The following is a 13,485-nucleotide window of genomic DNA, read 5'->3' on the forward strand; positions in this document are numbered from 1 at the left end:
ATATTGTGACTTATGTAGAAAAGCAATAGCCCACTAATCTGTGGAGAAAAGCTCTTTCAGTGGTTCCTTTGACAAATATCTCCTAAGTGTCTATTCCTTGCCCAGCTCTGTGCTGAGTGCTGAGGATGCAGGGATGAATGGGACAGCTGCAACCCTCAGAGTAACTTGGGGACTTGTTCAAGAGACAGACATGTGAAGGGGCAAAGTATGAAAGAAGTGGAATCTACAAGCACTGTGGACTCAGGCAGAATGGCCAGCGAAGTCCTACTGTGTGAAGGTTGGATGCTCAATCTGAAGAGCTAAAGAGATCTAGTTGTACCTGTAGGGCCCTGGTTCTCAGATTCCTCTCTCTCTGCCATATTGGCTGAGCCCTTCCTCTGTGCCAACCAGTGTCAGGACTGGAGACATTGGGATGAACAGGAAGCCATCCCTGCCTTTCTCTTAATTAGAACAAAATATCAACATGTAATCAAATCACTGCAGCAGTGGGGAAAACGCCACGATAGAACTGGAAGAGGAAACTTCATCTTTGAATTCGTAGATTATTACCCACAGTCAACAAGCTAGTTTATTATTGTGCACAACCACACCCACCACCAATCTTCTTACCCAAAACACTGGTTTATTTCCATAATTAACAAATAATTTAATTAAGTGTCATCTCCTCCCTATGCTAAGATTTTCCCACTTATAAAGCAGGTAAAGCTCTTTATTTCCAAAACACTTTTGTTTCCTTTGGTATGAGAAAAGCAATATAAATCCTATGCATCTGCTTTTTTTTCTTTATACAACTTTATTTTTAAAAATCTTGTTCATGTACAGGCATTGGCACATTTTAAAAACAAACTACATAAACAGCCCTCTCCTATAATCCAGGAAAGTGGAATGTCAGGAGTCAGCAGCCACGGTGAACTTAAAGTGCTAGAACGAAGGCACTTCACAAACTCTTCACGGGAAGTGACCATTGCCTCGGATACCTTCACTTCATACGTGGCAGTGACTGTCTGTCAGGGTCGGAGCACAGAAATACGACAGCTTCGTGGCAGTAAAAGCAGAACACCAATAAGTGATGAGCCCTTGGCCATTTTGGGTTTTGATGACCTTTAACCTGCTTTTAACTTTCCTCTCCTCAGGGTAAAAACAGGATTAGAATTGGAAGGGAAGTTGAAGTCCCAGAATGCAGTCACTCCAGGGGCTTGGGAGCCCTTTGCTTTCACGGTGGAGGTTCTGTGAAGCCAGAGAGCAAGTATTAGGGAAGAAGACCTGAACAGTTCGTTATAAATGCTCATGTTATTAGCAAGGCTACAAGGTTTCAGTTAGAGGTAGATAACTGTCCCCGGTTTCCAAGGAGTCTAATAATTTAAGTATCTGGGCATCAAACAGGTCACACTCCTCAGTGTCACCTCAATTAAAGCTGTAGTCTCCACGGGGGTGGGGGAGAGCAGGGGAAGAAACACATCAGAAGACATCAGCTCATCAATGGTATCTCCAGTAATAGATCCTGAAGCCAGAGTTTGTGGCCCGGAGGTGCTGGAGGTCAGGCGGGCTTCCTCTCCGAGGCAGGCTGCCCTGGGGGGCTCGGCGGGCGGGGCTGGGCTTGTACGGAGTCAAAGGCTGAGAGGGGGTGGGTGCGTGAGGTCCTCTGATGGGGGAACAGGAAAGACCACAGGCTGAGACGAACTGGACTCCTTATTTATAAGCAGCACGTGGACGGGGCCCAAGTGACTCTCCAGGTCGATCTGGTCCTTCTTCTGTCCATCCTGACCCATCCCTGGAAGAGGCCCTCCAGCCGCGTGCCGGCAGGTGCCTGGATGGCCAACGGTGTGTCACCGGGGAAGCAACTGCAGATGTCCTCGTGGGTCACGTAGGAAAACCTGCCGCGGAGGGCATCATCCATCACATTTCTGATGCTCTGCGGCAGCCACGACTTCTGCTGATCCAGGTCCCTTTCCTCAGGTCCAGGTCCTCGACCTCGGCGCTGAGGTCTCGCCGTCTCTCCAGGACTTCCTTAGTGTTGCAGCCAGCGCCCACACCTCTCTGTTTTTGGACTTTTTCTCAATCAGGCCGATCCCTTCCAAGACGTTGGTGATGTCATAAATCCTTCTTTTCTGCCTCACAGCCACAGTACCTGCAGCCGCCTCCTGCAGCCGCCACAGGACGGACGGTGAGCAGCCCCAGGCTCTTCTCCAGCCGGCTGCTCCCGCTTGCCTGGCCCCCGAACTGCAAAGGGACGCGGGGGCAGCAGGGGGCGCCCACTGACCCTGGGCCTGGCCCTGTGGCGTCCCAGCCCTGCCCACACCGAGTTTAAATGCCTATGCATCTACTTTAAAAACAACAACAACAACAACAAAAAACAACTTAACCTGCTTGTTTTCCAATGATTAAGACAACAATGAGGGTATAGTTGAGGGTGGAGAGAGAGTGACTCGATAAATGAATATTTGATATTTGTTCCTTTTAGAAGTCTGCTTCTCACCATGGTGGGTATGCCCATATACTCATGCAGTATATAACTTGTAACCCAAACCTAGGAGTCAGGATGCATTGCACATGTGACCTGAAAAATGGATTTCCATAGATTGATGAATAAACCAACCATTCTTTATGTGTGTGGGATATATTGAAACCTCAATTGTTCAAAAACAACATTTGGCCATTGGTCTTCAACCTCTTCTAAATTTGAATACTATTTGGAGATATCGACTAGACCCCTGAGAGATGTTGTGAAAGTGAGGAATGGTGATGTTTTTCCAGTGAGGACAGCAAAAGTGAGCTGTGCTCTCTGATGCACCCAGCCCGCTGCTCAGGGAAGGCTGCTGGGCGCCAGGCGCCTGTTCATTGTCGTAACTGTCCCGGTCACCACCGCTAGCACCAGCTGTGGTCTCCAGGCCACCCTTCCTCCTGGAAGAAGCTGCGGTTTCCCAGAGCTGAGGCTGCGAACACTCTTGGCCATCTCCCTGAGCAAAGTCTCCAGCGAGGAGCCAGACCATACGCCTTAGAGATGTAGGAGGCGAACAGAACGGGAGATGGCTTGCCCTTTCTCCCTTTCACATCTGCCAAATCACTCCCCAAACTCATCATAAGTTTCATTCTAGACACATAATGTGGTTACTCTTTTCTCTGTCTCAGAACGATGAAACAAAGTACTTAAAAACAAACGCCAGCTGCCCATGGAAATCACGTGGGTGGAGTGTCGGGGACAATTGCAGAGCTTTCTGCTGCTGCCTGTGAGAAGGCAAAGGTCTGCAGTGGCCACTGTGCCACAGATAACACGCGACGGAGGACGCCCACAGGGCCGCACAGTGCGATGGTTTTTATTGCTTTCACTAAAACAGACTAGCAGGCTCTTACAAACAGTCTTTCCCTTTGGGTGTTGCAGTGCAGCAGCTTTGTACGGGAGAGCCTGTTGCTCCCCATGACACAGTAAGCAGAACCCTCCGGGAAGTAGGCCACTGAGACGTTCCGAAGGATTTTTCTCCTTATATAGGAAACTAGGCTCAGAGTCAGTTACATCGCACAGGTTTTACAGGACAGTTTCCCATCATGAGTTTCCTTACCTGTTTAAGTTTCATTACAGAAAAGGTACTACACATCTGGGAAGTATTTATCCACTTGACAATTTTCTAAATGTGCTTGGTTCCTGTCAGTTATACCGTGTCTACTTCTGGGAAGGAGCGAGCAAACGAACAATAGAGCCCCATTATATGAACACAAAACTGGGAATAAATAGAAAGCAAGAGGAAGAAAGATAGTTATAACAAGAATGTAAGCTAATGGCTTTCTTTGAGCAGAAGGCTTGGCGCCCAGCTTTCTTGACAAAAAGGAAGCATAATAGACATTGGTGAAATGTAAATGCTTTTTTTTTTTCTTTTGCTGCATTCTAAAATGGGGCTACCTCAATAAGAAACATCATTTCTCCCACTTAGCAAATTGAATGTCATTGATTAGGTCAGGATTTTAACAACTTTTGTGCATGTTGATGGATTTCAGTGGTGACTTAGTCAAAAGTAATCTGTTTTGGCCAGCCGGTATGGCTCAGTGGTTGATCGTTGACCCATGAACCAAGAGGTCCCCAGTTGATTCCCTCTTGGACACATGCCCAGGTTTCTGCTCAATTCCCAGTAGAGGGTGCACAGGAGGCAGCCAATGGATGTTTCTCTCTCATTGATGCTTCTATCTCTCTATCCACTCCCTTCCTCTCTCTCTAAAATCCATGAAAACATATTTTTTAAAGTAATCTGTTTTAAACCAATAAATAAGGAGTGAGACCATGAAGAACATTTCTTTGCAAGAACTCATAAGCATCCTGTCACCACAAAACAAAGTTCAGAGTGAAGGAAATGCAGGAATTCACGATGAGGTTCTTATATTTCATTGAATTGGCCATCTCTGACATCAAACCCTGGCTGGACATTACCTTTTAAATGTTCTCTTTATTCCTAGTGCTACCAGTGGTTGAAGGAAAGAATTGTGAGTGAAGAAGGGAGAAAACAGCAGAACAAGCTAAAAGACCTCTCTCCGATTGCTGAGCGGCTGGGCTGCACTCTCCCTCAGCTCGCTGTCGGTAAGACAATTACTGGGAGAGCCCAGAAAATATCGTTTTCTCTGCTTGATCCACATCCCTATCGTGATAAAATATCTATTGTAGGGCAGACTGATGCCAGGAGCATAAATTCCTGGTTAGCACTATCTAAAATGAGGTTTTCAGAGTACCCCAGAATTTTCGACGTGCTAAAAAACTGTTCTTCCTTCCTTTTCCTCTCCCTTATAATCCAATTCAAATGAGAACAGGTGAGTGAAAACGTATACATCCTCAGTGTCGGGGGTGAGAGCCCTCTGAGCTGTGCAGGAACACCCATTTCTTCTGGCTCCCTTTGCAATCCCTGTCAAAGCTTAGGCGAGAAGGGTGAGAGGCTGGGAAAGGGCTGCCACAGAGCCCACGGCCACTGCCACAGGGAAGGCCCAGCCTAGGGCAGCAGCTTCCCCCTGAACCTTCCGAGGGTCCAGGAAAACCGCTCTTCTAAACTGTGAAGAGGGTGAAAGGTCATGGTCACTGGTAACAACTGAAAACCACACCCACCAGCCATGTCCAATAGAATTTCAATGTGAACCACACACTTAAATTTCCAATGTTCTAGTGGCCGTGTTCAAAAAGGAAAATGGAAACAAGCAAATTAATTATACTAAAATATTTTCTTTAACCCAATATAGACAACATATGACCATGTCGACATGTAATATAAAAGTTATTGAGATCTTTTACACATTTTTCATACTAAGTCTTCAAAAATACAAAATGTATTTTACACCTACAGGACATCTCAACTCAGGCTAACCACATCTCATGTGTTCCACAGGCCCATGTGGCTGGGTGTTGGACAGAAAAGCATTTAGACTTCCAGTTCTCTTGCTGGGGATATTTGCCAGGCTCTGTGATAAGCACTTGCTGCCACTATCTTGTCCCCTGAATGGTCGAAACAATCCTATGAAGTACATGCTATTACAAGCCCTATCTCGCAGGCGTTAATGGAGTACTTGCTATTATCTCCACTTTACAAATGAAGAAACTGAAGATAAAAGAATTCATGTGGTAGCTGTTATTACCAAATTCAAAGAGTTCACCACTTGTGGTGCCCTCTTCAAGAATGAGACATGGTTGTCACAAGATAGTTTTATTTACTTGCAGCCAGTAAAGGAGACAGGAGACAGGATTCATATCCAAAGCTCTGTCTCCCGGAAGGGAGGCTTAGCCGTTGCTTATACTAGGTACACACCATTTGGTCAATCATGTTGATTGCAGCTGGCTACACTTACTGGGTTGGGGTCCTGTCAAACTCATCCCGTTTACAACTGGTCCGCAAGAATAACGTTTAGTAAGAATGGCCCAGACCTTTGAGACTCATGTCCTATCTAACACTGTGGGAAAAGAATAAAATAGGTGTATAATCTAGAAAAAACTCCAAAGGAATAAGAAATAGCAGGAATTGGGACAAATCAGATACAATGACCTAATGAGATAAAAAGCTCAAGATAAATTCTAGGCAAATAAAATAATGTAATAGAATGTTTGTTAGAAGGTTGACCCTTCTGAGGTTGGAAGGCAGGAAAATGGCAGTTGCAGTTAACAGTCATAGAAAGATGAAAATGGAAGGTGGTCTGGCAGGGGGGTGGGGGAAAGGAATACCATTTACCTAAGTGTATGTAAGACTGTTGCTTTAATCTTTTCAAATGACAACAACAAAACAAAGAATATATTTCATGGGATTAGTTAGCACCCCGGCAGCTTTAATGGACACAGTAAAAAGTATTAGCTAATTGATCATCAGCAAGTTATTCAACCTATCAATTTTCTCATCTGTAAAATGGGTATAATTTACATATCTTGCAAACTACTTGAGTAAAGGATAATTACATATGCAAAGCAAAAAGCAAGTGCTCTTTGTAGAAGTAGTACTGATGATGATAATTTTTTTTGCAAAGAATTAGACACCCTGGACCTAAAACTCTGTCTACCCTCAGCCATGGCATATGGGCAGAGGAACAGGCACAAAGAGAAACACCCATTCTTGAAACAGTCATAAATATGGTTTTTAGGTAGTAATAACATGGAAATGAGTATTAAATTTAGCTCTGAAAGAGATGGAACATTGTCTTTTTAAAGAGATCTTTATAAGACTTAGACTTCCACTGGATGTTAGATGCACACCAGAAATCCTCTAGAGCGTCTCTGTGCCCCCGATATCTATCTTGCCTGTCCTTTTTTTTTTTTTTCCATTCTTTATAAGCAGTAGTTTTGTTTTTAACCACAGAACTCTCAAACCAAGAGAGGAATTATTTCCAGGCATATTACCTTTCATCTGCTAGAAGGGTGTAGGGAGGGGAAATCCTCGAGCAGGAAACAAACTACTTGAACCCAACCGTGGGCACTGCCATGTCATTTGCCTGCACAAGAGCTGCACTCAGACCTTGCCCGTAAAGAGGCAGGAGGGCTGCCTGGTTGGGACATTTGCTTAGATGCTAATCATTAGCATCATCTGCATGTGTTACCTCTGCGGCTAGGAAGTTCTCAGAGTGGAGAGTTGGCTTTTGCTGACACCAAGTAGTTTATGTGCAATGATTTTTCCCTGGGCCCTGCTTTGCCCTCAGACCTTCCAAAAAGAGTTATGAGTGCAAAGCAGGAAATAATACTGCCAAAAAAAAAAAAAAAAAAAAGCCCTGAATCACTTGGCTTGTTGTCTTTATAGAACATTATTTTGTCCATGTGGTAAGATTTAGCGATTGCCTTAAAAGGCCTGAGCATGGCAACAGCTTAAGAGTATTAGTTGACAGCAGGCCTTGAGCAAAAGGGGCAGAAGAGGTGCTTGGACCTTCTCCCATCCATCAATCATTCATGTCTGTTTATTCAACAAATTTACGAAGCACCTACTATGTGAAGGTCCTGGGCTGAATGCTGAGCATCCAACCACAAATAAAACACATTTCACAGCCTGATGGGCAAGCCAGAAAACAAACAGCTCACTGTAATACAGTGTTGTAAAATAACTGGGAAGGGCCCAGGGGTTTAAGTAACGTAGAGGCTCCCAACCCAACCTTGGACTCAGGAAAGGACTCTGAGAGAAGGTAGTTCCCGTGGGGAATCTCAAGTGATGAGTAGGTATTCGTGAGGCAAAGGAAGGGAGGAGTCAAAGGGACATTCCAGGCCAAGGAGCAGTTGGAAACAGGGGATGGAGAGGATATATAAACAGCTCTGTGCTCCTGAAGCACAAAGTTCAAGGCAGGGAATGAGGGGACATGAGCTGGAGAGCTGGACTAGAGAGCAAGGTTTGCCAGGTGAGAAATGAGAACTCATCGTGTAGGACAAGGATCACGTCAGGCACATGGAGAAGAATGCTTAGCCAGGCAAGGGACATGGTCAGATCTGTATCTGGAGAAACTGTGCCAGATGAGTGGGGGAAGGGATGGGAATGGGGGTTGGGGGAGGTGGGAGACGGGGGGCAATCCAAGCAAGAGGAGCAGAAGGCCCTTGCAGAAGACGGTGAGGGCCTGAGGACAGCAGACAGCTGGACCAGAGCAGCGATTCTCCGCTGTGGTCCCTGCAGCCACACAATGCGAAGCTGTTCGGCGAGAAAAAGAAAGGATACACTGAGTGCATGCTGGGACACGGATGACCCTCCCAAACCTGCTCAGTGAGAGAATCAGACACAAGCCCATGTTGCGTAATTCTGTTTAGATGAAATGTCCAGAAACAATAACTCTGTAGGGTGCAAAGTAGATTAGTGCTTTCCTAGGGTTGGCCGTAGGAATGGGATTAATTTCGTAAATGGGCATGCAGGAGCTTATGGGGGTCATGGAAATGTTCTAAAATTGGACCTAAAATGGTGATGGTTGCACACTTGATACATTTACTAAAAATTGTTTAATTTTGCACAAAATAGGTAAAAGTTTTGGAGTGTAGAAATCACCCCAATAAAGTTTAAAATAAAGATAGCCCTAACCGGTTTGGCTCAGTGGATAGAGCGTCGGCCTGCAGACTGAAGATAACATGGTCCCTGGATCAATAGCATCAGCATTGCGTGGGAGCTTGTCAGAAATGCAGATTCTCAAAAAAAGAAAGAAAAGGAAAAATGCAGATTCACGCCACCCAGACCTTCTGAGTTAGAAACACCCAATAATTGATGTTTCAAAAGCCCTAGGTGGTTCTGCTACATGCTGAACTTTGAGAACCATTGGATTAGAGAAATATTTAAATAGCAACTAGACTTGGCAATTAATGGAGACGAGAAATATTTAAATAGCAACTAGACTTGGCAATTAAAGGGGAATGTGAGATCAGAAAAGGATAGTCCCTAAGTATAAGTCCCAGGTTCCTAGATTGGGAGCTAAGTTGCTGATGATGCCACCCAATGAAATTAGGAACACAGGAGAGACGGGCTTGGCAAGTAGCAAGCAATTTGCAGTGCCTATGAGACACCTAGCAGGGACATCCAGCAGACCCTGCATCTGTGGGCCTATACCAGTGGTCGGCAAACTGCGGCTCGCGAGCCACGTGTGGCTCTTTGGCCCCTTGAGTGTGGCTCTTCCACAAAATACCAACTTCTGCGCATGGGCCACAAAGTTTCAATGGCACTGTACGTGCACGCCGCACGTGGTATTTTGTGGAAGAGCCACACTCAAGGGGCCAAAGAGCCGCATGTGGCTCACGAGCCACAGTTTGCCGGCCACTGGCCTATACAATCATCTAGTTCCAGGAAGCTACAAACTCAGAAGTCTACTTTAACCACACGGAGACTCCTGTGGACCTTGGCTTCTGACATGGCAAGAAGGAGACCAGAGACAAGGAAGGGGGATCAGGGATTTTAAAATGCCCTTTCAGCACAGCTGGCGTGGCTCAGTGGTTGAGTGTTGATCTATGAACCGGGAGGTCATAGTTCAATTCCTGGTCAGGGCACATGCCTGGGTTGTGGGCTCAATCCCCAGTGTGGGGCGTGCAGCAGGCAGCCGATCAATGATTCTCTCTCATCATTGATGTTTCGCTCTCTCTCCCTCTCCCTTCCTCTCTGAAATTGATAAAAATATATATATATTTTTTAAATACTGTCTTTCAGAAATTTAAGGGGAGAAGAATGGGGCAGTAGCTAGGCAGGTATGAGGGGTTGGAGGAAGTTTATTTTAGAATGGGAGAAATTTGAGCACATTTTGCTGAGAAAAAAGATGATAGTATGAAATAAGCAATTCAGGAGAAGAGAGAGAGAAAGAAAGAGAGAGAGAAAAAAAAGGAAAAGAAAAGAATGGAAGAATGAGAATGAATCAAGTCCAAGAAAGGGCAAAAAGAGCCGGACCCAGGGCAGAGTTTGGCTTCAGAGTTAGTAAGAACAGAACAAGGCATCCTCTGAACGGGAGGAGTCGGACGCGTACTGTGTCCAGGGCAGAGTGGGGAATTAAGGAATATCCCACCTGATGGGGTTAATTTTTTCCATTAAGCCAGAGGCCAGGTCATCTGCTGAGAGCAACAGACAGGGGTTGAGAAGGTTTAAGGGTCAAGGTAGCCAGAGGCGCAGAGGAAGGAGAGGAGCGAGGGATTTGGGGGTTGGTGAGAAAATGAACACAGGATGAACACCGTGTTAGGAAGAAAGGTTGCAGAGAGGGTTGACATAGGTGGAACCAGACACCCAAAGTCTACAAGGACTCCGTCACAGAGGGAATAGAGAGCCTGAACGGGTGGACAGGCAGGAGGCTGTGGGCCAACGTGGAAACAGGAATCCAGGCGTTGGCCAGTGAGCAGGGCCAGGTGTTTTCAGGAACAAGAGTGTGTACCTGGGTGAGTCGCTGGATTGGGCACCCCAGTCGTTAGGGCAAAGCTCATGTACCAAATCCTCTCCACGGCCGGGGTGCTGCTGTCCATCCTCCCCACAAGGTAGTCAGTTTGGGTGCAGCCCTGGGGGCTGCAGGGGGTGTGTGCAAGGCCATCAGAAGGGCTTCGATGTCCTGACCCTGTTCTCTCTTCCCAGCCTGGTGCCTGCGGAACGAGGGTGTGAGTTCCGTGCTCCTGGGGTCATCCACTCCCGAACAGCTCATTGAGAACCTCGGTGCCATTCAGGCAAGTGCCACAGCCCTTTCCCACAAACTCGGGGATCTCATGGTGTCGGTGAAGGCGTCCCCAGGCAGTGTCCCGTCTCTCCCCACCTGTCCTTCACGTCCCAGCTTCCCAGTTACATGGAAGTCCCTAACAGGCTACTTATTCCTAGATTGGGGGTGAGGGGGACAAAGGTACAAGAGGTGAGAGAACTGTTATAGACATGAATCCAGGAGTATCCTCTTCTGTTAACAATGTTCTCAGACCTCATTTCTCAGGACGGTTGGTTTCTGTGAGACAAGGCGTTCCAAGGCCCAAGCCATGTCACACCTGGGTTCCCAGGCCTGGCCATAAAAGCAGCCTAATAACCTGCTTGAAATGTAATAGCCCCAGGACATTCCTCATTTGTTCTTCCTGCACATTTACTGCCAACCTAGTGTGCCAAGCCCTCACAGCATCCTGTGTTCCCGCTCCCATCTCAGCCCTTGTGATGATGTAGTGTAATTGCTAGTCCTCCCTACTGGACTGTAACTCCTGCGGTCAGGGACCTGTCTGCGTCTTTCTTGCTTCTCATGGATTTCCGGTTCCTAGCAACACTTAAGAAACACCTGTTGAGCGAATGTTCACCACCTTTCAAAAGAAACACGATCAGAATTCTAGTCTGGACTTCCAGGATCACACCTCCCTGGCAGCAAATTCAGGGGTTCCCATCCCCCCTCCCTCCCAGGTGGATTGCCTGAGACCCGAGGCATTGAATGGAGCCTGAGGGTGTACTCTGGGGAGCCTGCTGGGGCAGTAGGAGGGGGTGGGAGAGGTGTTCCTGGGTGTTCTCTCTGAGGAGAGGGGTGGGGCTTAGTGGCTGGTGGGACCATCCTCCTCCCCCAAAGGCCACATCTCATCCCGGTGTCCTCCCCTCTCAGCCTTGCTGAGGCCCCAGGAAGGAGCCTGCCCATGACTTGCCATGGCCACCACCTGCCAAACAGGTGTCTTTTCCTCTTGCTCACTGGGGAACTGAACTATCAGTTTCTTCCCACCCCCCAGTCCCTGAAGCAAGCACTTATCTCCCTGTTACCTCTCCCAAAAGAAACAGGTGGAGGTGGGGACCAACCTGATTAAACTTAAAATGTTTTAAAAAAAAAAAATCCCTTTGAAAAGCCCAGAATATGCTGGGGATAAAGATGTGGGCTTCCTTCCCCACTGGCACCTTTCCTGGGGCTGTGCAGCCTTGTCCTCATCCCGCCTCTGCTTCCCAGAACCCTCTGAGCCCCACAACTCCTCCCGGATTCTGGGGGTTCTCCATCGTTGCATGGGGAAGGCTCCCCTCTTGTGAAAGCCGTCCCACCGTCTCTTCTTTACTGTTGTGCTCGGGCAAAGATAAAGGCTCCACAGCAATGAGGAAATAGAGAACAGTCTGTACACAGAGAACTGGAATTCCGTCCAGTGATTTCAATTCCACTAATAGGTATCGAGCACCACGCCGGGCAGAGTCCTGAGTGAAGAACAGGACCCTGTCCTCCGGGGCCCAGGGGCTGCTGAGCGTGAACGAGGCAATCTGTGCCTTATTCATTAGCACACCTCTGGGAGCCTGCATGGCCAGGCAGCCACTGGTGCTGCCCAGCTCTCAGGGAGCTTACGTTCTGTGGGAGAGGCACATAACAAAGTATAATTGCTCACTGTGAGGAGGGCCAGTGAGTGAGGATGGTGTTGTAAGAGAGACGACTTGAGAAGTGGGTGGACCTACTTTAACTACTGTCCTTGCCAAGGCCTCTGGGTTCCTGCGTTCTGAAGCCTGGAAGGTGAAGACGCAGCATGTGAAAACCCCGGAAGGAGCATTCCAGACAGGGAGGAGCATTTCAGACAGGGAGGAACATTCCAGACACCGGGAGGAGCCTCCAGACACAGGGAGGAGCAGTATAAAGGCCCCGAGGGGGGAAGGAACGTGGCTTTTCCCAGGAACTGCCAGCCTAGGCCATGTGGCCAACATGCAGCGGGTGCACTGAAGTGGCGAGTCAGGCAGAGGTCAGATCACAGGACACTGGAGTTTTGTTCTACATGGAATGGATCCTTTGGAGGGTTTTAAGAGGAGGGAGATGCTGTTATTTGAATGTTTAAAGACTGCACTGCTGCTGTGTGGGAAGTAACAGGAAGAAAGGGCAGTTGTCCAGGTGACAGGTGATGGGGCAGCTAGGATGGTGGCCATGGAGGTAAAGTGCATGGATTCTGTAGGATTTGGAAACAGAGACAGGACTTGCTGACAGCTTGGCAAGAAGAGAGAGGCCCCGAGGATTCCTGTAATGCTACTACACTGTGAACACTGCCACCCAGGGGAGCAGCATGCCTGGGATGGTAGAGACGTCACGCCTGGACTGTGGGAGAACTCCAGGTAGCTGAGGGTGCATTTCAGAGGAAAACAGTCAGCCATCTTCCAAAAGCACCTCCTCCCCAGCAAAGCTCTGGCCGGTAGCAAGATGGATCGCCCATGCTCAAAGGGTACGAGGCAGGGAGGCTATCCAAGCAGGGGGCTGCCCCCTCAGGTCCACCGTCCCCCCTGACTACTCCCGCCAGCCCAGCAGCTGAGAATTTGCCCCAGGTGAGCAGTGAGTGGGCCCCTCCATGGGGTGGGAAGTAAGCTGGGTGGCTGGGGGTTCCCAGCAGTGGAATGATTGGGTGCCGGACAGAAAGCTGCAGTGCAAGCAGCTGTCGGGCAAAGAAATTTCTAGTAGGCCCAGCAAGGCAGCTGCTCCAAGGGATAAGATGAGTGTAAATTGTGCATAAACTAGAGGCACATATAAATCAGAGCCTCAACAGATGGGAGACTGGAGAAACCAGACTGGAGAAATCGCAGGCGGCCGCCATCATCTGCACAGGCCCCCATTCCCCCCAACTATACTTAAAAAGTGGAGAGTTGCCTC

At 47.8% G+C, this 13,485-nt stretch overlaps 1 protein-coding gene and 1 pseudogene across 2 annotated transcripts in view; one reads left to right on the forward strand and one right to left on the reverse strand.

Moving 5' to 3' along the window:
- Positions 1 to 13,485, forward strand: part of KCNAB1 (potassium voltage-gated channel subfamily A regulatory beta subunit 1) — a 204,258-nt gene that overhangs the window by 186,307 nt on the left and 4,466 nt on the right. The window contains exons 12-13 of the mRNA XM_081086398.1: positions 4,444 to 4,564; positions 10,509 to 10,597. Coding sequence (XP_080942524.1) covers positions 4,444 to 4,564; positions 10,509 to 10,597 — 210 coding nt within the window. The remainder of the gene's footprint in view (positions 1 to 4,443; positions 4,565 to 10,508; positions 10,598 to 13,485) is intronic.
- LOC308516854 (transcription factor E2F5-like) lies at positions 1,353 to 3,417 on the reverse strand (annotated as a pseudogene). Its single transcript has 2 exons — positions 3,352 to 3,417; positions 1,353 to 2,273 (listed from the first exon to the last, which is right to left on the reverse strand). The product of its transcript is annotated as a transcription factor E2F5-like (transcript).

Source organism: Myotis nattereri (genome assembly GCF_964212035.1).
Source record: "Myotis nattereri genome assembly, chromosome: 3".
Taxonomy (NCBI): domain Eukaryota; kingdom Metazoa; phylum Chordata; class Mammalia; order Chiroptera; family Vespertilionidae; genus Myotis; species Myotis nattereri.